This window comes from Lutra lutra, chromosome 7 (assembly GCF_902655055.1).
Source record: "Lutra lutra chromosome 7, mLutLut1.2, whole genome shotgun sequence".
In the NCBI taxonomy this organism is placed as follows: Eukaryota; Metazoa; Chordata; class Mammalia; order Carnivora; family Mustelidae; genus Lutra; species Lutra lutra.
In genome coordinates this window covers 58,151,813-58,178,063 of record NC_062284.1, presented here as the reverse complement: position 1 = coordinate 58,178,063, position 26,251 = coordinate 58,151,813, and the positions used below count along the sequence as shown (strand labels likewise).

Below are 26,251 nucleotides of genomic sequence, written 5' to 3'. Positions count from 1 at the left end.
ATTACTATCTGAAATATTATTGCTTTAACTTATTTATTGTCTATCTCCCTTACTAGCATTTATATCCTTCATGAGGCTAGGGATCTTATTTTTCTTGTTCACAGCTACTGTCAGGACTTAGAATAGGGCCTGGCACATAGTAGGTGCTCTAGCATTTATCGCATGTATATATTTCAAAAGCATATCAATGTCTGCATGAATGAATTATCTTCCTTAATCCCTAAAATAACACTATGGGAGTAAGTTTTATTATCATTGATATTTACATATGAGGAAACAGTAAGACGGAGAGCATTAGTTTTGTAATCTGAAGTAAATTAAAAGGACAGGATTTAAAACTAGATCTGCCTTTGTCTGAAGTCCAAGATCTCACCCACTGGTGGAAAAATTTCCATCCAGGGAATAATTTTTCTCCCAGTGCCTAGCTTGGTTCTATTAAGCAAACAAGACCTTATGAAAAACAGCAAAGTAACAAGTTTAGGCAGGAAATATAAAACATACAGATTAAATTTACACAAGGCAAAAAGAAACATCTCTTTGCTCAAGGGTTGCCATGATTAGCCTTGCCACTCTCTTGTCAATCAGCCATAAGTATGATTAAACCAGGATCTGGCACGTGACACAAAGGCAAGCCATATACTTAAAAGACAGCCTAGAACAGGAGCTCTGCCCAAAAGTGGCAATGTTGGATAGTGTGCAACATTTTATTTCTTCTTTGCCTAACTGGCCCATCCTGTAACCTTGGAATGGAGAGCTATGTAGCATATATAAATAAACCTTCCCTGAGCTGAACCAATCGGCTTCCTTCTTATAAGAATATGGAATTGGTTTGGGACTATAGGGATCCAGGATGGAATGTCATGTTGACTGAAGAGCTAAGCCTGACATTCTAATAGTCATAATGCACTACTAATCAATGAGGAAACAAAGAACCTAGACCCCAGAAAAAAAGAATGAAATGGATATGTAAAGAGAAACAGAGATAAAGGGTCATGCTGAGTTTGTATGAATAAGACAGAGGGAAAGAGTGGGAATGGGGAAAGAGAGAAGCTACTTAACGCCTAGCATCTCAAAAGTCCTAGCTGTATTTATTCTCAAAATGAATTCTGAGGAATGCCACTGAGTCATTAAAATAAAGTCACACACCGCGCTGCCCTCCCCCCACCCCCATTGGGTAAATATATACAATGAAACATTATGCACCCAACAAAAATATGAAATCTTGCCATTTGCAAGGACAAGGATGGAACTAGAGGGTATTACGCTAAGTGAAAAAAGTCAGGAGAAAGACAATTATCTTAAAATCTTTCTGATACGTGGAATTTAAGAAACAAGGCAGAGGATCATAGGGGAAGAGAGGAAAAAATGAAACAAGACAAAACCAGAGAGGGAGACAAACTATAAGAGACTTATAGGAAACAAGGGTTGCTGGATGGGGAGAGGGGGTGGAGGGATGGGGTAACTGGGTGATGGATACTGGGGAGGGTGTTGTACTGAGCACTGGTTATTATATAAGATGGATGAACCACACACCCTGTACCTCTGAAGCAAATACATTGTGTGTAAAATTAAAAAATTATAATATAATGAAGTAAAGTCACCAAGTGATCCTAAATTAATCAAGTTCCCAGCACTGAATAAGACCAGGAATAAACCGAACCAAAACATCATTTGCTTCCAAGCTGATGCTGTTAGCATTTACCCATTCTCTCATTCAATAAATGTTAACTAGAGGCTCATTTTATTCAGAAACTTCTAGGTTTCTGAAGATATCAGGGAACAAACTAAAATAGAAAAATTAAATACATTAAAGTTAGGAAGTGATAAATGTTATGAAGAAAAATAAAGCAGAATAAAGATATAGTAGTGATAGAAAAGTTGTTATTTTATTTAGAGTACCCAGGGAAGGGTTCATAGAAAAGGTGACCTCAAATGAGGGGTAAACCGCATGAAAATCTAGGAGAAAAATGTTCCAGATAGAAGGAAGAGCAAATGCAAAGCAAATTTCTTCCCTAACATGTTTGAGATCCTCAGGTTAAAATGAGAATCATGAAATGAGAAGCTGCATGTTTGAGATCCTCAGGTTAAAATGAGAATCATGAAATGAGAATCAGGTGGGCTTTAGTCATAGCCACAATCCCAACAGACAGTAATACATCTTATAAATAACATCTATCAAGAAGAGTATTTTAAAACGTTTTTAATTTTTTTTTTTTTAAGATTTTATTTACTTATTTGACAGAGATCACAAATAGGCAGAGAGGCAGGCAGAGAGAGAGAGGAAGAAGCACGCTCCCCGCTGAGGAGAAAGCCCAACAGTGGGCTCGATCCCAGAACCCTGAGATCATGACCTGAGCAGAGGCTTAACCTAAAGGTGCCCCTAAAACGTTTTTTAAAAAAGCACTTTGATTGGCTTCTGATTTTGTAGACATATACTGGGTATGGTTTAAACCACATGACTTCATATTGAAACAGTTAAAATGCTTATTTAACAATGAAAGCATTTGTTTCTATCACTAAGACAAATGGGGTCATGAATGGTCTAACAGATTTGATAACATTTGTGAGTGACAGAAAAACAGGGTTACAGCCTACTATTAAGGTCTCATTTTTAGACCAACTGGAACAATTAGAAGATTGTATACTGAGTACCCAAAGGAAACACTTTCACTAAGTTGATTTAGGAGTACATTACTAGTATCTGAGGTAAGCTACAAGAAAGAACTCAATGAAATTTATCAGTCTAGTTGCCAAAACAGGTATGTTTGCTCAGGATATTTTTCATAATATCTCTAATCTGAGAAGCTTCATGTAAAGTTAGGGAAACTTTTGGTTCCTAAGAGGCTAAAATGGCTTTTCCTCCCAGATAATAAAACCATAACATACTTTCCCTTTTCACCTTTGTAATAAAAAAATGTAAAGTCAAATTTATGGTTTAATTTAATCACATTCTCCTAGATTTCTGTTGTTTATTTTGTCTGACAAAGGCAGATAGTCTTAATGTTCTTCTCCAATATATCCAATTTCTATACATATGAATAACACACTGAAAAATATTTAATCTTCTCACCTGATTGGCTTGGCTTTGCAAGTAAACTCTTCTGGCATTCAGATCTTCAAAGGCAGAAGGTCTTGAGCTTCTATAAGGCTCACTGGTAACAACTGTCTCTTGCTGGAAAAGATGATCTTTCACTAGGGAACTGGAAGTGTCCTCTTCAGTTGCCTAATGGGAATAATCCCCCAAATTCATTAGTTGCCAGAATATAAACAAAAACAAAGTAAGAGAGTTTCAGTCTAGCAAGTATTTAGCAAATCATTAAGTACCACTACCATCACTATAAATGGCAATTCCCCAAACTCAAATAATTATGATTAGGGAGCCAGGTCAAAATAAAATAACAATAATATTAATAATAAACCAATTTTATGAGCAAAATGGGCTTCCTTCTAGACACAACTTAGGAAGAATCAAAAGCGTAATCATGCCACGTGAGAGAGATAATCTAATTAAAATGAAGCTTTAAATTTAAATGAGAAGTGACATACATACATAGAAATGAAGAAATTATTACAGAGAAGAAACATATCAATATAAGTGTGTCTTGTAAGTTTAAAAAGCATGTACCAAGGACAGTGCTGTGCTATATGATACAGGGGATCAAAAGAAATCCACAGTCCATGATCTTACTGAATGAATGAAAGAATTAATTAGCCTGAACATGCTGATTCAACTCAGGCACACGAGACTTAGGTAGGGGATAGGCTCAATGATAGGCCCTAATGACATGTTTTTGAAATTTCATAATTTGTTTAAAGAAATGCAGTAATTATTTGCCATTACTTTTCCTGTTACTGTGTAATTATTTGAAAAGATTGTGAAAGCCAAATAAAAATGACAGAAATACTTTCACTGCCTTAACTTAAAATAATACTTTGGAATAATCACTACAGGGCTAAAAATCTTAAAGGTGCAAACCTTTATGAACTTAAAAAAAAAACAAACCATTTAAAAATTTGGTGCTCTAAAACTAAGTAATAAGATTAATAAAATAGCTACCATATTTTAGTTTATAAATGCAGGTTCTAGTCCTTGCCCTGGAACAAAGTAGTCTTGTGACATTTAATTTCTGTGGAATTGGTTTCTTCAATTATCAAATACTTTTAATACCTATGCTATTTTATCACATGGATTTTCTTAAGGATTTAGTGAGATGATAATATATGTGAAAATGCCCTGAAAACTAAAAGCAACTGAACTTTAAAAAAAATATTTGAGGGGTGCCTGAGTGGCTCAGTCGTTAAGGGTCTGTCTTTGGCTCAGTTTGTGATCCTGGGATCCAGCCCGGAGTCAGGGTCCCTACTTGGCAGGGAGCCTGCTTCTCCCTCTCCCACTCCCCGCTTGTATCCCTCTTTTGCCTTCTCTCTTTCTGTCAAATAAATCAATGAAATTGTTAAAAAATAATAAATAAAAATATATTTGAGAATGTAATATCACTTAAAACTAAATGTCAAGGGATGCCTGGGTGGCTCAGTTGGTTAAGTAGCTGCCTTCGGCTCAGGTCATGATCCCAGCATCCTGGGATGGAGTCCCACATCGGGCTCCTTGTTCTGTGGGGAGCCTGCTTCTCCCTCTGCCTCTGCCTGCCACTCTGCCTGTGCTCGCTCTCTCTCTCGAAAAAGAAAAAGAAAAAAAAAAAAAAAAGGAAAAGAAAAGAAAAAAAACTAAATGTCAAACTCAGTTAATTGTTCTTTTTAGCTAATTTCCATTACAATTATTCCAGTGAGTTATGATAGTTAATGCTAAATTAATTACTAGAAATAAGTTAGTTAAATACTAGTAACCAGCAAACATTCTTTCAAAATGTAAGATGAAAATTGGAAAGAGTTAAAAGTTTCAAGAGAGGTATTAAAATGTTCTAGACAGTTTTTAAAATAAAATAATTCAAGTAACTATCAAAAATCATAAGCAGGGACGCCTGGGTGGCTCAGTTGGTTAAGCAGCTGCCTTCGGCTCAGGTCATGATCCCGGCATCCTGGGATCGAGTCCCACATCGGGCTCCTTGCTTGGCAGGGAGCCTGCTTCTCCCTCTGCCTCTGCCTGCCACTCTGTCTGCCTGTGCTCACTCTCGCTTCTCTCTCTATGACAAATAAATAAATAAAAAAAAATCTAAAAAAAAAAAAAAAAATCATAAGCAGACTGAATAGAAGAAAACATGGGGGACTGGGAGGAGGTTTAGAGAAAGGGCCTAAGTTAAAAACTTGTCTCATCCAACTCAGGTATAAAATTTAAGCAATTCACTTCTCTAAATTATGGTTTTATTATAAACTGGATATATTTGCACCAATAACTTTGGGGTTAATTGGAATACTCAAAATATTAAAATTTGTAAACAAGCATGAATTGCTCCAGTAGCAGCAGTAGTGGTGGCAGAAGTAGTACTAATACCAGCAGTAACTACAAAGTAATTATCCTTATAATGGTGACAACTATCCTTATAATGGTGACAACTATTTGGACCAGGTTGTTTTTACTGAATTCCAATCTAATTGAAAAGTATTTTAAGATTTAAGATAAGCCTACTGAAAAATTTGTATCTGAACAAACATAAACTTGTTATATAATACAAGTATTTTACTCTACTGACTTGGGTTTATTCTATTTATATTCTGTACATGATGCAAAAACACATTTCATTTTGATTAAGAACACATTTATTTTTACTTTTTGTTAAGATTTTATTTATTTATTTGACAGACAGAGATCACAAGTAGGCAGAGAGGCAGGCAGAGAGGAAGGGAAGCAGGCTCCCTGCTGAGCAGAGAGCCCAATGTGGGGCTCGTTCCCAGGACCCCGGGATCATGACCTGAGCCAAAGGCAGAGGCTTAACTCACTGAGCCACCCAGGTGCCCCAAGAACAAGCATTTCTTTTTTATTTTTTTTTTATTTTTTATTTTTTTTTTTAAAGATTTTTATTTATTTATTTGACAGAGAGATCACAAGCAGGCAGAGAGGCAGGTAGAGAGAGAGGAGAAAGCAGGCTCCCTGCTGAGCAGAGAGCCCGATGCGGGACTCGATCCCAGGACCCTGAGATCATGACCTGAGCCGAAGGCAGCGGCTTAACCCACTGAGCCACCCAGGCGCCCCAAGCATTTCTTTTTTAAAGGGAACTATCTTTTTTAAAGGGAACTATCAAGAGTGTTGATTATTTCATTATTAAATAAAAATGTGTTTATTATTTGGGTAACAAATAATTTAGTTCTACTTAAAAATGTTTACCAAAACAGCTAGAATTAACCTAATAACTGTAGTTACTGTATACTATAATTACTATAGTAAATTACTGAATTTATAACTACACCTAAATGGGTCTCAGCTAGTAAAATAAGGAAAACATTCTTCAGGTGTCTTATATGGTAAGAACAATCAACTCCCCTCCCCCATCTATTACAGAGTCTACAATCTACAATAAGGCCAATTATCCCTGAACTGTGAGAAACAAACTAACATTTTTATAGAATCACAAACTAGGAGAGTATTTTCCTACTACTTAATTATATCTCCTTCAGCAAGTTATAAATTTTGATGTATATTGGAAGAGTTTTTAAAAAAGCAGTAATAAGTAAAAATGCCATTCTTATTCACTGCTAATTCTATATACATGAGTAAAATCTCGAACAACCATTTGTGAAAAGTAGAATGTATAAAAGTTTTTAAAATATTCAAACATTTTGACAAATTCTTGAATCTTACAAAGAAAAAAGGACGAAGCTTTAGGCAAAAGTATTTTTTTCAGAATTACTTTTAATAGTAAAAGTAAAAATGAAGAAATAACCCTAATATCCCAAAATATGGCAATCATTACATAAATTATGGTATCTCCACTTAATGGAATATTGAGCAGTTATTTGAAATTAGGCTTATGACTAATATCCACTATATGGGGAAACACTTAGTTTTTAGAAGCCAGTATATAAAATTTTATTTATAGTATTATCATGACCATAAAAAAATAATAGAAAGGATATAAAAGGAATGTTAACACTTATCTTTGATGGTTTGATTGAGTAATTTTCCAATTTTTCTAGAGCTTTACTTTTATGCTGGCCACAAACAATATCACAATTGTTTGTGATACAGAATTACAATATCATATATATATATGTGTACACACACACACACACACACACACACACACACACACACATATGCGATTAAAACACTCAAGTAATTTAACTAGGGAATTAGTCATATGCTATTTGGTTTAAATACATTTTCCCCCTACTCTGTATGTGAAATAATGAAATAAGACATTCTTTAACCTTTGCCCCAAACCCATCTGCATTCATGCAAAATATCTTTCTGTCGATTAAAAAAAACTATTTTCTAAACAAGTTCACCTTCTGAGTATCTTTCAAATCCACTTTCTCTCATTATCCTTTTTTGCATATGTTATATCAGCAGGCCTTTAACTGATCTCCTTGTTTCTAGCCTTGGGGAAGGCTATTCATGCAAATCTATTTGTCTTTCTGCTCAGAGCCCTTCTAAGATTTCCAATTATCAAAGCTCTTTTGGGGAATCCTGAACATACTGGAGAGTGGAAGGGAAGAAAATCAGTATTGCCTGAGGAACACCTTCATAAGAAATATAATTTACACAAATCCACAGAAATGGGCCCTCTTCCCCCAGTTAATCTTTTTTTTGTTTTGTTTTGTTTTGCTATTTCAAACAATGTCGCTAAGAACAGTCTTTTACAGACTTTATGGTATTTATGCACATGAGGTTTTTCTGGTAAATATCCAGGAATAAAAATGGTGGATTACAGGATATACCTATGTATGACCCAGTTTACATAATAAAAATTCGTTTCAAAGGTGGTTCTAACAATTCACATATCCATATTCTCACCAAGCCCAGGCATTATCATCACTTGCACTTATATGTACCTATCCGCTATTTAATTTTTACAATAATTAATTTCTATTTAATTTCTTACTGAAAGTTACATAATATTTTCTTTCTGGAAACAAGTAACTCTGAGAATGAACAAAAGAACTAACGAATGGATAGGTTCGTTATTTTACCATGTCTCCTAATACTAATTCATCCTCAAATCTTTTGGTTTCAGAAATACTGATGTGCTTGTTTCTTACCATTCTACACTTCACACTTCTGATTCTTCATACATGTCATTTCCACTGCCCACAATGACTATCTTCAATTTATCCACAAGAAAAACTCTTGACAATGTCAGCTATAAACTCTTTAAAAAGTCTTTGGTGATCCACTCCCCAATTTAATCATTCCCTCCTCTAAAGCTCCTCAAAAACACTTTTATCTATCACCCTATATTCTAAGTGTTCTTTTATTTATATTTCTGCTAAGAGCCAGTAATGCGAGACTTTGCCTACATTTTATCCCTAGGGCTTATAATTATGCCTGTCGTATAGTATCATGTAAATAACCTTTAACATGCAATCATCCACAAATCAGATCACATTATAGTAATATAGACTCTTGGGAGTAAATCTGGTGTAACGGGAACTAAAATGTAGAAAAAAAGACTTTAACAAAAAAATTTTCACCCACAAAAGAAATAATTCTAATAAATGTAAAAGTTCAAATTACACAGAAAAATTCTGCTCATTATCCCAACCCCATGGAATAACACCTACTATAATTTGACAAAGAGCTTTCCAGAGTTCTTAATGCATGTGTATTAGTTCATATCCTACAAAGAATATGGTTTCATTTATACTATAGACAGTCTATCCATGTGGTGCTTTTTCTCACTTCAAAATATATCATGGACCTTTCACCACATCAGTTTATAAAGATGTACCTTGTGTTTTGAAATGGTTGCAAAAAAGTTCAGTATTTGTGTCATCTGTTCTATAAGCAATACTCTAATTGTGTACCTTTAGATTCCTTCCAACTTTCTATTATATATGTTGCAATGCACATCCTTATACACACAACCTGGTGCAGTGCTAATATTATTTCCTTATGATTCATTCCCATAAATACAATCACTGAATAAAGAATATACATATATTTCCATTATATTACCAAGCTATCTTCTAGTAAGCTTATGTATCATTCGAAAACCCCTCAATAGTACATGTCAGAGAGACCATTTCCTCACATCTCTGTTCACACTGGGCTTTACCACTTACCGACCTTTGCCAATCTTATTTGTCAAATAAGAAAAATACTTTATTTTCCAAGAACATATCTGCACTATTTCCATAATTTAAATTAATAAAAACCAAAACTTTAAGTTTTGGTAAAAACTTAAGTTTTTTGAGTAAAAAAGTATTCAGCTTAGTCAAATTTGAATGTTTTTAACAGAATTACAAACCCTTAAAAGTAACAATTACTATGGGAACATGGACATATTCTAAAGTTAGGTGTTGGGAAAAGCCAAAAATCTTTCACAAGAGCAGAAAATTTAACACATGATATACATAAAGACTGTACATACATTTGCATGCTCTCTGGCTTTAAAAAAATTATCTATAGAAGTCCTATACACCCACATTCAATGCTCTTAGGATTGTGCTGGCATAGGCTCATCTGTATTATCTATATAGTAACCGATGCCAATATTTAATGTACAATGGAAATCTGTTTCACTCTCAGAGGCTGGTATAATAATTATTCTCCTATGGTTGCTAAGAGATTGTGTAGCTTTTTCTTTTTCTAAGACTACTAGAGCAATTTAATGTGTAGAGGCAAAAGGATGCTGGGTAAAACAATAAAATAATTCCAGCTGTAGCTCTCTATCAGAACATAAGGCTAGATGACAGCTGCGGAGAAAATAGAAACAGACTTTGCTCCTCTTCTCCCTTTATCCCTTCTTACTGTGTAATTCTGAGTACAGACAACTTAGCGTTGTTCTGCAAACCTTTTAAAAGATGATTCCGAATGAATAATCACATGTGGAAAAAGTGTTATTGGCCTACTTGCTGCTCAAGAACTCTTGTTTTTGTGTATCACAAAACAAAGGTTTGAAAATGTGTGTCTGGGTTATAACCAACAAGAGAAGATTTTAGTAATTATATTATTAGTTAATTTTAGCATGATGGAAGAATTTTAAAATGTTCTTTGATGAAGGAGTCTTACATTTTAGCATTGCATATGTTAAAAATGTTACAAAAACTGTTTTTCTTTTGGCATTTAAAATCATATACTCAAATTATGCAAACTTGGGAAGCATAGAAAAAATTACAATTCCACAAGCCCAGCAAAATCATCATTAATATTTTGGTGTAGCACCCAGTAGCAATTCATTTTAGATTTGACCACAATTATCTCCTATTCTGCTCATTAGATTTCTTTAGTTCCTTTGATTAGTTTAAGAGTAAGAATACACTAACCTGTGAGTTTTTAATCTTGCATTTGTCTGTGAGCTTTGTCTAAAAACATTAATAGCACATAACGAATTTTAAGCAATCTGAACACAGTAATCAGTGATGAAACAATATGGAAGGAATGAGAAATGTACCAAGACATAATGTCCCACAAAAACAGAAAAAAGAAAACAAGTCTTCCACCCTAGGTTAATCAACAAACAAACCAAACTACTTTTCTAATAAAGTCAGTTTGACTTAAATGTGGTGTTAGATTTTCAGGAATTGTTTATTGTCTGTTAATTTATTTTTTAGTTATTTTGTTCCTGGTAACAATATAAATTTATACAATCTTGTAACTGGTAAATCTATTTTTAGGATTTTATCCTAAGGTCACACCTGGAAAAATACCAACAAAAATTAATGTAAGAGGCTGTGGAAAATAAAGGTTCAATAAAACATGAATGGTTAAATAAATTGTCTGGCACAGTTACGTGATTAGAATGGCTAAATGCAAAAACTCATGTCAGACTTTGGGGGTTCACATTTTAGGGTTTATACTACTTAAATTTCAACTACCACCATCACTACCACCACCAATACAAACAGGAATCCTTTCAAAACACAATCAAGGAGTGCCCAGCTGGCTCAGTCCACAGAGCATGACACTCTTGATCTCAGGGCTATAGGTCTGAGCTCCACACTAGGTACAGACATTACTTAAAAATAAAATGTTTAAAACACGCACACAATCATGGTACTTTAAATAAATAAATATGTATTTGAATACAAGCAAAAGAACAAAGAAAAACCTAGGCAGAACTACCTAAATTTTTCCCAGCAGATATGTCTGGGTAGGAATAAATGATTCCTGATTTCTTCTTTATAATTTTCTCACTGCCCAAATATTCTGCTTAAAGATGTATTAGTCGGGGTGCCTGGGTGGCTCAGTGGGTTAAGCCGCTGCCTTCGGCTCAGGTCGTGATCTCAGGGTCCTGGGATCGAGTCCCACGTCGGGCTCTCTGCTCAGCAGGGAGCCTGCTTCCCTCTCTCTCTCTCTCTCTGCCTGCCTCTCTGTCTACTTGTGATCTCTCTCTGTCAAATAAATAAATAAATAATCTTAAAAAAAAAAAAAAAAAGATGTATTAGTCTAAGAGTCAAGAACAAAATGTAGGGGCGCCTGGGTGGCTCAGTGGGTTAAAGCCTCTGCCTTCAGCTCAGGTCATGATTCCAGGGTCCTGGGATCGAGCCCCACATCGGGCTCTCTGCTCGGCAGGGAGCCCGCTTCCTCCTCTCTCTCTCTGCCTGCCTCGCTGCCTACCTGTGATCTCTGTCAAATAAAAGAAAAAAAATCTTAAAAAAAAAAAAAAAAAAGAACAAAATGTAAATGACAAACCATTATGCAAAAAGGTTATATAGTTCTTTTGCTCCCTTGTTAGATAACAAAAACTCAATGTGAAATATACTAAAGTTTTGGGAACTCAACTATGGAACAGTACTTAATGTAGGATGGTGACAGTCAGAGTAACATAGCATCCATTTGCTAGCTAAAGAATATCTTTCCATGGAGGTGCCTTGGTGGCTCTGCTAGTTGGGCATCTGACTCTTGACTCTGGCTTGGGTCATGATCTCTGGGTTGTGAGACTGAGTCCCCCAAGTGTGGCTCTGCACTCAGTGGGTCTGTTGGAGATTCCTTCCCTCTGCCCCACGCTCTGCTCCCATGCTCACACTGTCCCTCCCTCCAAGCACACAAATCTTTAAAAAAGGATAAAAATGCCTATCCACTTAGTTTTCAGAAACAGAGCCTTATTAAAATGTTACCACCTTTGAAAGTTATTGCATGAACACTTCATATCCCCCTTCCTAAACCAAAGTTACATTAAACAATCAATAACTAACTATAAGTCATTATCTCTTAAATGATTTTGGCTAAGAAACGACACTATCAAAAGAGTAAGTTAGTCAAGTATTTCTCAGTGGCCAAAAGGAAAAATAAGACAACCTTCCCCTTGGATCAACTGAGTGTCAACTTTTTTTCTCCCAAAAACATGAAATCTGAGATCTTTTCCTCTTAGAACCACAGCCTCTTGTGAGGTAAGTTTTATGGATTTTGTTACCAATCCAGCATATTTCAACAAGAGCTGTTCTCTGGTCAGAGAAACACTGTAAAAATGATCTTAATAACAAATACGAGATAGCATTTTGAAAAAAAAAAAAAAAAAAAAAAACCACCTTAACTGGCTCATCCCCCCCACCCCCCAACTGGCTCATTATAACCGTCAAAGAAAGAAACCAATGAAAACAACATTCATACTTTTTTACAGCTAGGTTAAAAATCCTAAGTGTGAAGGTTTTTCTTTAAAAAACCTTTCTTGGGTACCACCTAGGTATGTCATCAGCACCGTACTAAAAACATCAGGGATAAAAGATGAGCAAAATGCGATTTTAAATCCAAATGATGATGTATTTTATATAACCCTTCAAAGACAGAAAAATAAAAAGGGAGACATCTTCCTGTTGATTTATGATGACTGATAAAGACACCAAAATTACTGAAAGCAGAAAGGGCCCACCAGCAAATAACCAAATGCCTCGTATAACTTTAGAACAGAAAAGGTGCTCAAATAACTGGTGAATAAATTGTTGAATAAATAATTAAAATGGAGAGGATTTCCACTCTGATATTTTTTTTAAAGATTTTATTTATTTATTTCACAGAGAGAGATCACAAGTAGGCAGAGAGGCAGGCAGAGAGAGAGAGAGAGGAGGAGGAAGCAGGCTCTCCCCTGAGCAGAGAGCCCGATGCGGGACTCGATCCCAGGACCCTGAGATCATGACCTGAGCCGAAGGCAGCGGCTTAACCCACTGAGCCACCCAGGCGCCCTCCACTCTGATATTTTAATGTCTTCAAGACATTTAATGATCTAAATAAAACACAATCATTACCTCTTCTGGTTTAAAAAAAAAAAAAAAAAGATAATGGGTTATTCTTTAAAACCCATTTTCGGGGGCGCCTGGGTGGCTCAGGGGGTTAAGCCTCTGCCTTCGGCTCAGGTCCTGGTCTCAGGGTCCTGGGATCAAGCCCCGCATCAGGCTTTCTGCTCAGCAGGGAGCCTGCTTCCTCCTCTCTCTCTGCCTGCCTCTCTGTCTACTTGTGATCTCTTTCTCTGTGTCAAACAAATAAATAAAATCTTTAAAAAAAGAAACAAAAAACCATTTTCGTTGCCTTTGCTAATAATCACCAATGAAGTAAACCTGACATAACTACTACTACGAATCACAACCAAGTTGTATTTGAAAAAATTTCAAAATGTTTAGTTATGCCAAGCTCAAAGGTGAATTACAAAACAATGATATAGTTTATTTCTGATACAGTGATTAAATTAAAATATTTTATAATCTCTAATATATTATGAAGTAAGAATGACAGTAAAAACTTTGGCCTATCATGAAATCAATGGCACTAAGGTATATTTATGAGTTTTCTTCTATAGTTCTAATTCTGGATATCGATTCTTTAAAAATTTTTCAAACAGGAAGTTCAGAAAAATTTATCTCACATATTTGCTAGCATCTCAGTATCCCCCACTCCTTTCTTGATATAATTAAGGTTAATGTATATATAATCAGGTTAGACTTTTTTAAACAATAAAGATGATTTTTTTCCTACCTGAACATATTCTCTGTTACAAAAGGGCTATAAAACTAAGATATAATACACTCTTCTACTGAAAGACAGAATTTACCCTAAGCTAGACATCATCTGAAAAACTGAGAACTGATGAATATTAGGGATTAAAGGAACAGGACTACAGGTGTTAACTTTCATTCTCATCATATTCCCTCCTGCTCGTGTACTGGTTAGCTATCCCTGCACAATAAATTACCAGAAAACAGCAGCTTCAAAGAACATACATTTATTATCCCCCAGTTTCTGTGAGTGAGAAATTTTGAAGCACCTTAGCTGAATGGCTGTGGCTTACAGTCCTTTAGGACATCACAGTAAAGATACTAGCCATGGCTGCAGTTATCTGAAGGCTTGTTTCAGGCAGGAAGACTTTTGTCTAAGATCAACCCATTTCCTTGCTGGCTGCTGAAAAAGGGTCTTAGTTCCTCACCACATGGATCTCCTCACAGAACCTCTCAAGTATCCTTGCACACAGCAGCAAGCTTCTCCCAAAGTGAGTAATCCAAGAAAAAGAGCAAGATGGAAGCCACAAATTTTCTTAGGACCTACTCTCACTTCCTCCACATTCTATTTGTTAGAAGTGAGTCATAAGCACAGTGACACTCCAAGAGAGGGGAATTAGACTAGAATGAAGTCAGGAGTATGAAAGAATTTGTGGACATATTTTAAAATCACTACTGTTCACCACTTTTTGGACAAATAATTTACAGTTTTCTCATATACAAAATACACACACTCATCCCCCTCCCAAGGCTCCCCAGAAGTCTCATCTCTTTAGAGCAACAACTTCACATCCAGGATGATGTGATCGAAATAGATCCATGTACAGATGAAACTTCTCAGGTATAGTTCCTTAAGTACAGTCATCTGAGTATAATTTCTCCCAACGTGAAGACCTGGGAACTAAAGTGACAAATTATCTGCCCTACACATACCCAAAATACAAGGGCAGGATAGGGAGGAAAACTGTTTTAACACCATCGTGTACAGAAGAAAATAGGGAGGCACAATGGAGTCAGATCCAAAGTAATTCTGAAATCAAGGTGGACACATCTTACAAGTTGCATGAAGAGAACTTAGGACCTAGGAAGAATTCTCCATGGCTCCTGGCTCTGGCCTTGGAGATTTGGTCTCTGATTTCTGAGTCACCCTTCCATTTTTTGAAAGGTAGCCCATGTTTACCTTCATGTGTATAGAATGTTTTAACCTGACTCCTACCAGAATTTTGGGAACCTATATTGGCCACTCTTCGGTCCAAGGTGGTGATACTTCTGCCAAAATAACTCTTTTGAAAACACTGTGGGTCTCTTGTGATTCTTATCGGGGTCCACACCATTAGACATAAAGCAGAGTCACAAATCCAAGATAAAACGCTTCTCTACTTTAAATTTTTGCTAACGGACACCCTAATCTGATAATAAGCCCCATCAGTTTGATTGAAAGGTTCTTGGAGGCATACCTTAGATCTTTCTGAGGTCTTAAGAATGGATTTTATAAATCACACACTTGGCTTCATCTTTAGACAAAGCTATTCTGAGAGTGGCCTGGATCTGATCTTTGCCTAGAAGCCATTTCCTAATTTTGGCATAGTCTGATATACTAAGAGGATGAGAATTTTCAAACCAGCAGGTCCTGGCTCCATTTTGTTTAGGAGCCCTTCCTTACCCCATTTCCTATAAGCAGAAAGAAGAAACCAAGCAACACTTTTTACCTTCTGCTTGAAAAATCTTCTTAGCTAGGTCACCTAGCTCCTTACTCTCTCTTTTTCTTTTTTTAAAGATTTTTATTTATTTATTTGACAGATGGAGATCACAAGTAGGCAGAGAAGCAGGCAGAGAGGAGGAAGCAGGCTCCCTGCTGAGCAGAGAGCTCAATGCGGGGCATGGACCCGGGATCATGACCTGAGTCAAAGGCAGAGGCTTTAACCCACTGAACCACCCATGCGTCCCCTTGGATACATTTTCTAAGGCCCATATTACTGCAAGTGACAGTGTTGCTAACCCTTCTGTGCCACTACGTAGCAACTCCCTTTCTCCCAGCTTCCAATATGGTTTTCTTCATGAAAATGTAAAATGTAAGCCTTTACTGGCTTTTAAAGTATGTGTTACAGTAGCACCCCATTTATGGGTACCTAAATCTGTATTAGTTACAAATTACCCCCAAACTTAACAGCTTCAATTGACACTTAACATAAACGATTTCTGTAGGTCAGAAATTAAGAATTTTGACTGTTAACTGAAAGGGTTCTGGCTCACAGTCTCCAGTGAGTTACAATCAAAACATCAACTATGGCTACAGTCATCTAAAGGCTTGTTTGGGAGTAAATGACTGGCTTCCCAGATGGCTCACTAACACTGTATATTGTCACAAGACTTCAGTTCCTTACCACATGGACATCTCCACTGGGTTGAGTATCCTAATCCTGTGAGAATTGTCATTTTTAGTACAAGCAATCCAAGAGCATCAGAAAGAAGCTGCAATGTCTTTTATGATCAACCCTTGGAATTCACATTTTGTCACTTCTACCATAAGTCTCTTTGGTAAGAAAGAACTAAGTATAATGTATACTCAGGGAGAGGAGAATTAGGTTCTATCAAAAGGAATATAATTTAATAATCTATTTTAAAAACACCAAAGAATATAAAGCCAAAAGTTAAAACTTGATATGAAAATCGCTTAGTAAAATTGCATTTAAATGGAAGCCTACTACTATAATCTCTAGTGACATTGCATATTTTTTATTTTATTATGAAAATAAAAAAAAACAAGCAAGTGCTTTAGTGTCTAATGAAGCTAAAGTATAAATAACTCTTTAAGGGTTTGAGTGTGTGTGTGTAACATTTTGGACTGAGGGCACTGGAGATACCTTACTATGAAGTTGCCATCCTAAGGAGCTAACAGAATAACTACTCTTGCTGCTCTTTATACTACAGTAATTCTCTTCACTAGCCTCCTCCTAATTCTAACTTTTCATTCTTTTGTCTGCTCCTGAAATAAATTTATTATTCTTCGTTAATATCATCCCCATTTTTAACTCTATACCAAAGCCTTGATATAAACAGTACTAATAGCAAATACAATGATGGAAACAACAGTTTTTTACAAAATCCACTGACTTTTTTTTTTTTAAGAAATGCACCTTTTATTTATTTTTTTTAAAAGATTTTGTTTATTTGACAGAGATAGATCACAAGTAGGCAGAGAGGCAGGCAGAGAGAGAGAGAGAGAGGGAAGCAGGCTCCCCGCTGAGCTGAGAGCCCGATGCGGAACTGGATCCCAGGACCCTGAGATCATGACCTGAGCTGAAATCAAGAGTTGGACACTTAACCATCTGAGTCACCCAGACACCCTGGGGTGTGGGGGGGGGGGGTGTTGTCAATTTTTAAACCTTTCTTCCTTTGATAACTAAAAAATGTTAATTTATACTACCTGCTGCTTACCACTGTTCATATACGCTTACTAACAATATGCAATTCTTTTTTTGTGAATTCTTTATACAAGTACCTTGCCTATATTTGATGGTTAATTTTATCTGTCAACTTGGCTAGGCTATAGTGCCAAGCTGTTCAGTCAAACACCAGTCCAAACATTGTGGAGGCACTTTCAGATGTGACTAACATTTAAATCAGTATATTTTAAGTAAAGGAGATTACCCTCCATAAAGCAGACAGGTCTCATTATGAAAAGACTTAAAAAAAAAAAAAAAAAAAAAGACTTAGGTCCCCCAAAGAGGAAGTCTGCCATGAGACAGCATTCCAACTCAAAACTGAGACATCAAAGTGTGTCAAAACTGCCATACATGCCTGCCTACCTACCCTGTGCATTTCTGACTTGTCAGTCCCCACAATGACTAAGCCCATTCCTTTAAAAAAACAAACCAAAAAAACGAACCACCACCACCAACAAACCAATCCAAGGAAACCAAACAAAAACAAACTCTCTATAACACATGCATACCTATATCATGCCCACACATCCTACTGCTTCTGTTTCTCTGTGTTTGTTAATAAATACAGTGTTGAGGGGGCGGGGGTTGGGTGAGTCTGGTGGTGGGTATTAAGGAGGGCACATATTGCATGGAGCACTGGGTGAGGTGCATAAACAATGAATTCTGGAACACACACACACACACAATTAAATTAAATTAAATTTAAAAAAAAATACAGTGTCAAGAAATTTTCTTAGACATTTATGTAAGTTTGTTTCTTAAGGTTAGTGATTTCCTCCCTATCCTTACATTCAGAAATTCCTTTCAAGGCAAACTACTTACTTGTAAGTCATCTTCTGTTCCTTCAGCTTCATTTTTAAATGTTGGGCATCCTAAGAAAACAGGTAGATGTTACTTACGCAAAGAATTTTTGTCTTAGGTTTTAATAATTGACTAACTGATTAAATCATTACAATACTATGGAACTGATCAGAGATCATTCTGGGCTGCCTGGCAACAAGTCAGATGTTGGCCACTCATACCTGCCTCTTTGTTAGGAGAATAAAGTGAATGTTTTCCTCTTTTATGGGTATATTTCCAGTAATTTTCTAACGAGATGTTCTCTGTGAAAGTGTACTATCTCTAGTAAGCCGTACTCTTTCTAAAATGCTCTTTCTAAAATGCTCAAACTGCTAGGCAGGGTATATGCGTTAAAATTTCTCTGGTGTTACCCACATGTGATTTATTCAATTTTCTAAATATTCTTACCCAGAAAACAATATTTAATACCCCAAACAAAGATTTTAGTTGCTTTTGCAAGAAAGAAAACAAATAAGCCTTAAACCACTGTTTACAGCCAATAGCCAGTTGTTGCTATTGATCTTTGTGTATCAATGTCTCTCTGTATATTTTCCTAGTGTTCAAGAGGCTCTTTAGTTTTAATAAATTAATAAGGAAGGATGTCTTAGCAAAGTATTCTTAGTTTATGCTACCCTTGAGAGATATAGCTGACATGGAGATGAGCAGAAATTTGTCCTTCCGAAAGGGTTGCATATTTTATTCTTATTGTCATGGAAGACTAAGTAAAAGAAATATAATGGGACTGGTGGAAGTCTATACAGTGGCTGGTAATAACACTAACCAGTATGTTTTAAAAAATGCTCAAAAATAACAAGATAGATTAGTACTGTAGTCTATTCTACCTGGCAAGGAGTTTGTAGGCTTCTCTACATATATAAACTGTCCTTTAAAACATGAAATTTAATCCTAATCTATTTGATCCCAGTTAAAGAAGTATCCTTTTATGGAGCCATGAGTGTGGCTTCAAAGTAATAACACTTTAGGGAATGCAACTGGTGCACAGCCACTGTGGAAAACAGTATGGAAGTTCCTCAGAAAGTAATCACATTACTATTTACACAAAAAAATACAAGAACACTAATTCAAAGGGATACATACACCTCTATGTTTATTGCAGCATTATTTACAATAGTCAAATATGGAAGCAGCCCAAGTGTCCACTGATAGATGAATGGATAAAGAAGAGGTGGTATATATATACAGTGGAATACTATCCAGCCATAAAGAATGAAACCTTGCCATTTGCAACACCATGGACAGAATCAGAGAGTATAATGCTAAGCAAAGTCAGAGAATGACAGATACCATATGATTTCATTCACATGAGGAATTTAAGAAACAAAACAAAAGAGCAAATGAAAAAGAGAGACAGAAATCAAGAATGAGACTCTTAACTATAAAGAATAAACTGATGGTTATGACAGGGGAGGTGCTTGGGGGTGGGTGAAATATGTGAGGGGAATAAGAATACACTTATGATGAACACTGAGTAATGTATAGTATTGCTGAATCATTGTATCATACACCTGAAACTAATGTAACACTATATGTGCTATATATACATATACTGGAATGAAGATAAAAAGCTTAATAAAAAAAGGAAAAAGTAAAAATAAATTAAAAATTCTAGCAGCCATAGATAATGATTATCTTTTTAAAGTAGCAGTACTTGAGCAATAGCTAAATATCAGAATCAACTGGGGAAATTTCAGAAAAGATGCTGGTACCACAGTATATTCTCAAACCAGTATTGCCAGAATCTATGGGATGAGGCATAGGGCTTCATGTCTTTTTTATTTCTTGCAGTGGTTTGAGAGCCACAGCCACTACCACAGGACCTCAGGGACTTTTTTCCCCCTCTAAATTCATAATAGAATCATTTCACAATTCTTCATCACATTTGAAATAGGAGGAACTTCAAAAACAAACAAACAAACAAAAAATGGATGCCTCAGCTCCTGTCCCTAGGCAGACAGATTCAAATAGTCAGAGTAGGGACCAGTTATTCTATTTTGCAAAGTATCCCAGGTGACTAAAATGTGCAGCCAACATTGAGAACAATGATCTAGAAAGAACTTACAGGTTCTTGTAATAAAGATAAAATGAATGTTATCATTCCACAAAAATTTTTCTGAACTGGAAATCACTGTTTATCAATCTCTCATCTTTTAAAATAGCTAAATAAATTACTTAAGCACAGTTTCATGGACTATCAGTACAGATCTGTACTAAGCATTTCCAGGTTCTTGCCTATGGTCAGTCTCATTCATTTTTTCTAATTTTCCTAGTAAGATGTTATTTTCAAAATACAACAAATCACAATGCTGCTAATATATTTTGATTCAGTTACTTTATATAGAAGTTGATTTCTATTTATAGAGACAATTTTCCTTCTTAGAAAAACAAATCAAGTCTTAATTATAACTTCATTTTGGGGATGAAATGGGCTTTAAAGTGGTTTCTTTTTCCTTAATTAAGCAGAGGCCAGTCTTACATCTAAATATATTCTTTTTCCCTTTAAAACCTGCAGGCTTTAGAGTTAACAATCTTAACAGACTGGCAACATATACAAAGAGATGCATGGGACTCTGGTCTCTACCAACCCTCAATAATGAAATCAGGTGAAGAGTTTCAAGAAAAGGTTTGGCATAGGAAAAATAGAGTCTACATATGAAATAATAACCAAATACAGTGGAACCATGAACAACACAGGGGTCAGGGACATTAACCCCTGCCCCACCCCAATGCTGTTAAAAATCCACATACCACTTTTCATTCCCCAAACACTTAACTACCATTGCTGACTGAAGCATTACCAATAATATAAATAGTTTCAACATATACTTTGTATGTTATATGTATTGTATTCTTAGAATAAAATAGAGAAAAGAAAACATTAGCAAGCAAATTATAAGGAAGAGAAAAATATATTCATGGTACTGTATTGTAAAATAATCCACATCTAGTAGACTGGCACAGTTCAAGCCCATGTTGTTCAAGGGTCAACTATATTTGATTATTAGGAATGTTCTTTTTTATGACCAAAACAAGGATATGACTGATAATAATAACACACAAGGATTTTGAAAGTTCTGCCTATTCCCTCTTCACACTCCTACTTAAAAACATTTGCATTATCTGATGGCTGCTATTAATGGGTTCAAGAAAACACATGTAAGTAGCATATGTGACAAATATAAAACAGATTTAAAAACCTATTATTTTATCTTTGCCTACAGTGAGCTTTCAAAACTAATCACATATATCACAAAAGATGACCTCCTTAAAGTCACTCTACTCTACTACATATACGATAAATTAAGAAAATAGTCAAGAAAACCTACCTTGAGAAATATCTTCTATAGCTCTTCGAATGCCTCTATCAAAAGCCCTAGCATCAGCAGGACTTTGAAAGGTAAGGCCAAATTTCTTGTCATCAATCTTCCAGTGGTGAAATGTTGGAGTGACCTTATTGTAAATGAGGTCTTTTTTAAGCATACATTCCAAAACCACCTGCCAAAAGTTAAATGCCAAAGATTACTATACATATATCAAATAATCTAATGTAGCTCTTAAATACAAACTGAGGTGAGAATAAGAGCTATTATATTTCAGTAAATGCATTTCCTCCCCTCTATTACCCCCCTAATAATGTAGAGGTCTTGCTATTTAATCTATTTCATAAAGTCACTCAATACAGAAATTTTTTTTTTAAGATTTTATTTATTTATTTGACAGAGAGAGAGAGATCACAAGTAGGCAGAAAGGCAGGCAGAGAGAGGGGGTAAGTAGGATCCCTGCTGAGCGGAGAGCCCGATGCAGGGCTTGATCCCAGGACCCTGGGATCATGACCCGAGCTGAAGGCAGAGGCTTTAACCCACTGAGCCACCCAGGCGCCCCTCAATACAGAAATTTTTAAATGCGATTAAAGAGGATTTTGGGAAGATGACAAAGTAAGAAGGAAACTTTCTCCCCACCTAAACAACAATTACACTGGCAGAATCTGTCTGACAGAACTATGTTGGAACTCTGAAGTCTGTTAGGTTTGCAATTCCCAAAGGAAGACACAGACAGTAAATTGAGGTTAATTGGTCAATTTCAGCATTAGTACAGTAGCAGCTACCCAAACCCCATGGCAGGGAGGTATATACAACATGTTCCTTAGAGCAGCTCACACAAATCACAGAAGCCAGGGTGGGTAAAAAGGACCGTGTCCTCCAAGTATCAGCAATCCGTGTGCTCTGATTACTGATAGCTGAGAGATGCAGATGAAGGAGAGGACAGCCATAGTTGTTATACCTTCCCTTACTGTTGCAAGTCCCTCCTCGACAAATGGAAGAGATGTCCAGGTTATTTAAAGGATCAGCATCCTTTTTTAGCTATCTTTTTTTTTTTTTTAAACTTTTTCCCATTTTGGGTGCCAAACACTAAAAGAGGAGGACATTCAAAAACAATTACATTCATGGGGAAAATCAGAAAGTGACTATTCATATCCAAGGAAATACTCAGAAAAGACATGAGAAGACCTAAATTTACACTTCAGGCAGATCCTCAGCAGAGACAACCTACAACAATTTAAAAGGGGAAAAAAAGCGCAAATCTTATGGAAGGGGGACAATGTGATTTCCAGAGTTACCACATAATTAGACTCAATGTTCAACAAAAAAGCTCAAGGTACACAAACGGTAAATTCATTTTTTTCATTTTCCCACTGTAAGTAAAAAGAAAACCAACAGAAACTGTCCCTAAAAAAGGCAGAGCACATCTATTAGACAAAGGCTTTAAAAAAAACCCCACAAAACTGTTTTAAGGAAAAAGTCAAGAAAATGACCTACAAACAAAATGAAAGTATTAATAAAGAGAAAATCTAAAAAGAAATGAAACTCTGGAGCTGTAAAGTACAACAAATAAAACAAAAAATTCACTACAGAGATTCAAAAGCAGATTTGAACAGGCAGAAAAAGATCTATGAACTTAAAAATAGACAATGGACATTATTGAGTCTGAAGAATAGAAAGAAAAAAGATTAAAGAAAAGCAAACAGCTTAAAGGACCTGTGGGACAGCATCAAGAGGACTAACGTGGGGGTGTTTTAGTTGGTTAAGCGTTAGAGCCTTGATTTTGGCTCTATGATCTTAGGGTCATGAGCTCGAGCCTGCGTAGGGCTCTGCTCTCAGGATGAAGTCTGCTTGGGATTCTCTCTCCTTCTCCCTTTGCCCCTCTGCATTGCTCCACCCCCCACCTCACTCTCAAAATAAATCAATCAATCTTTAAAAGAAAAAAAAAAAGAACCAATATACATTGTGGGAGCTTTAGAAAGAGAAAAGGAAAAGGGGCAAAGAGAATATGTGAAGAAACAATAATTTAAAACTTCATAAATTTGATGAAAGACATCAATATAAACATCAAAGAAGCTCAACGAACTCCAAATAAGATGAATTCAAAAGACAGCCACACATCAGACAGAGAGAGAATCTTGAAAGCAGCAAGATACACATGAACCACCACATTCAAGGGATCCTAAAAAAAAGTATTAGCAGATTTATCTTTAGAAACTTTGGGGGCCAGAAGACAGTGGGCACATATATTCAAAGTACTAAAAGAAAAAACAAAGTCAATCCTTTATTCTGGGCAAAACTGCCCCTTGAAAGTAGGATAGAAATTAAGACATTCTCAGATAAACAAAAGCTGAGAGAATGTTCCCACTAGATCTATCCTGCAAAAAAAAAAAAGCTCAAAGAAATCCTACAAAGTGAAATGAAATGAGACTAGACAGTAACTTGAAGCTGTATGGAGAAATAAAGATCTCAATAAAGGTAAGTGCGTGAGCATTTTAAGAAGCAGTAGAATTTTAACACTGTTTTGAAACTGACACATAGTAAACCTTCAATAAACAGTAGTAGTAATGGTGATGTTGGTCATGAGGTGACAGCACTAATCCATAATACAATAACTGCTATGAAAAACTAGATCAGCATTTGTGAGAAGACTTTTTTTTTAATAAAGAAGGAGGAGAAATTTGAATGATAAATAAAAAGCACTCAGGAGCTCAAAGAGCTTATGGATAGATTCTGAGAAGCTAAAGTTAATGGATTCTAAAGGCAGTGAAAAATTTCAATCTCCAATGTTTTTCTTCCTTCTGAAAGAAATTCTAGGGTATTTTATAAAAGGGGGAAGAGGAAAATGCCACAGTCACTAAATAACTAAAACTTCTGAAGATATATTCCAAGTTATTTTGGGAAATATAGAGCAAAACTCTCATTATAAAATTACTGGACTGTTTGCCAGAAGTACTTAAAATAGACCAAGTCAAAAATGGGTACAAGTGCATTTCTGTTTTCATTAATAACAACTAACAATTTGGGAGAGCAGAGTAAAATTAAATATGTACTTTCAAACTACTATGTACTTTATTATAGCTGCTACCTTACAAAGAGCTAATTACAGGTTTACAAATTGTATTATCTAAGAAGTAGTACAGCTGGCAACCAGGCTTAAGTTTTTTCACGAGTAACTTTATGAACTATCTTTGACTCCGAGGAAAAATCATTTCATTTTTGAAATAAAAATGCCAAATTCAAATTAGATTACTTCTAACCAAAATCAATAATTATTATCTCAAACAGTTGCTTCATTTCTAGTTTTCTGGAGGATATAAAATCCTTTATAAAAACACCAAGAAATATCAAATACTGTATTATCAAATACAGTATTTTACTAATTATCTATTAATAAAAATTTGTCTTTCATGGCATGTTCTGAGCTGAGTGGAATTTAGACATTTTTAAAAAGGAACAGGAGAAACAATGACAGTGTTTCTGACATAACAGCAGTTCAGCTACAACAGAAGGGAGGGAGTCAATATTCTTTAAATACATGTATGTCATAAAGAAAAGACTGAGGATCTGCTCTAGATTAAAGGAGAATAAAGTCGTTACATCTAAGTACTATGTAATCTCATACTGAAGGAACAAAAATGTTCTAAGAACATTTTTAGGACAGTTGACAAAACTGGAAAATGGATGGTAGATTCAAGTACCATATTTATGTTAAACTTCCTAAATAGGATAATTAAACTGTGACTAAGAAAATATCCCTGTTCTCAGGAAAAATACACTGAGGTACTAAGAGGTAAAGGGCAGAATATATGCAACCTACTTCAAATAGTTCAGAAACTGTGTGTGTGTGTGTGTGTGTGTGTGTGTCCTGGGGGAGGGAGAGAGAGTAACAAAACCAACAGGCCAAAATGTTAAAGAATTGGTATATGGAAGGGGGGGTGGATTTCATGAATTTGGGTAAAAGATGTACAGGAGATCTTATCCTATTCTTGCTAAAAGTTGACTCTTTGCAAAGAAATGAAATAGACAAACAAAAAAAGGCATAAAAGCACAAATAAATGGGGGCACTTGAGTAGCACAGTCAGTTAAGTGTCAGACTCTTGGTTTCAGCTCAGGTCATGATCTCAGGGTTGTGAGACTGAGCCCCACCTTGGGTCCCCACTCAGTGTGGAGTCTGCTTAAGATTCTCTCTCCCCCTCCCTCTGTCTGGCCCTCCCCTCTCCCCTGCACATTCTCTTTAAATAAAATCTTTTTTTTTAAAGTATAAATAAACAGAATTAGGAATCAAAGTGGAACAAAACTGAAACCACGGCAAAACTTTAGAAAGTAACAAAGAATACAGTGTAAGGTTTTATAAACCCAAATTTTAAAAAGTGAAATAGCCAATTTCCTAGAAAAACTTAATCAAAACTGACTGAAAACAGAAAACCACCAGAGACTTGTAACCATCAGAGAAACTGAATCAGTAGGAAGAGTAAAAGGGGATGAGGAAATGGAAAATGAGATACATTGTCATTCCTTCAGCACCTGAGAGATATGAAGACCACCAGCAAGAAGATTATCCCCTGTAGAGAATTTAGAAGAGAC

General features: G+C 35.8%; 1 protein-coding gene across 1 annotated transcript in view; it reads right to left on the bottom strand.

Annotated features, from left to right (window-relative positions):
- The window catches only part of SPRED1 (sprouty related EVH1 domain containing 1), a 120,742-nt gene that overhangs the window by 19,060 nt on the left and 75,431 nt on the right, over nt 1-26,251 (bottom strand). The window contains exons 3-5 of the mRNA XM_047737637.1: nt 21,671-21,839; nt 18,309-18,358; nt 3,071-3,223 (exon numbers count right to left, since the gene is read on the bottom strand). Coding sequence (XP_047593593.1) covers nt 3,071-3,223; nt 18,309-18,358; nt 21,671-21,839 — 372 coding nt within the window. The remainder of the gene's footprint in view (nt 1-3,070; nt 3,224-18,308; nt 18,359-21,670; nt 21,840-26,251) is intronic.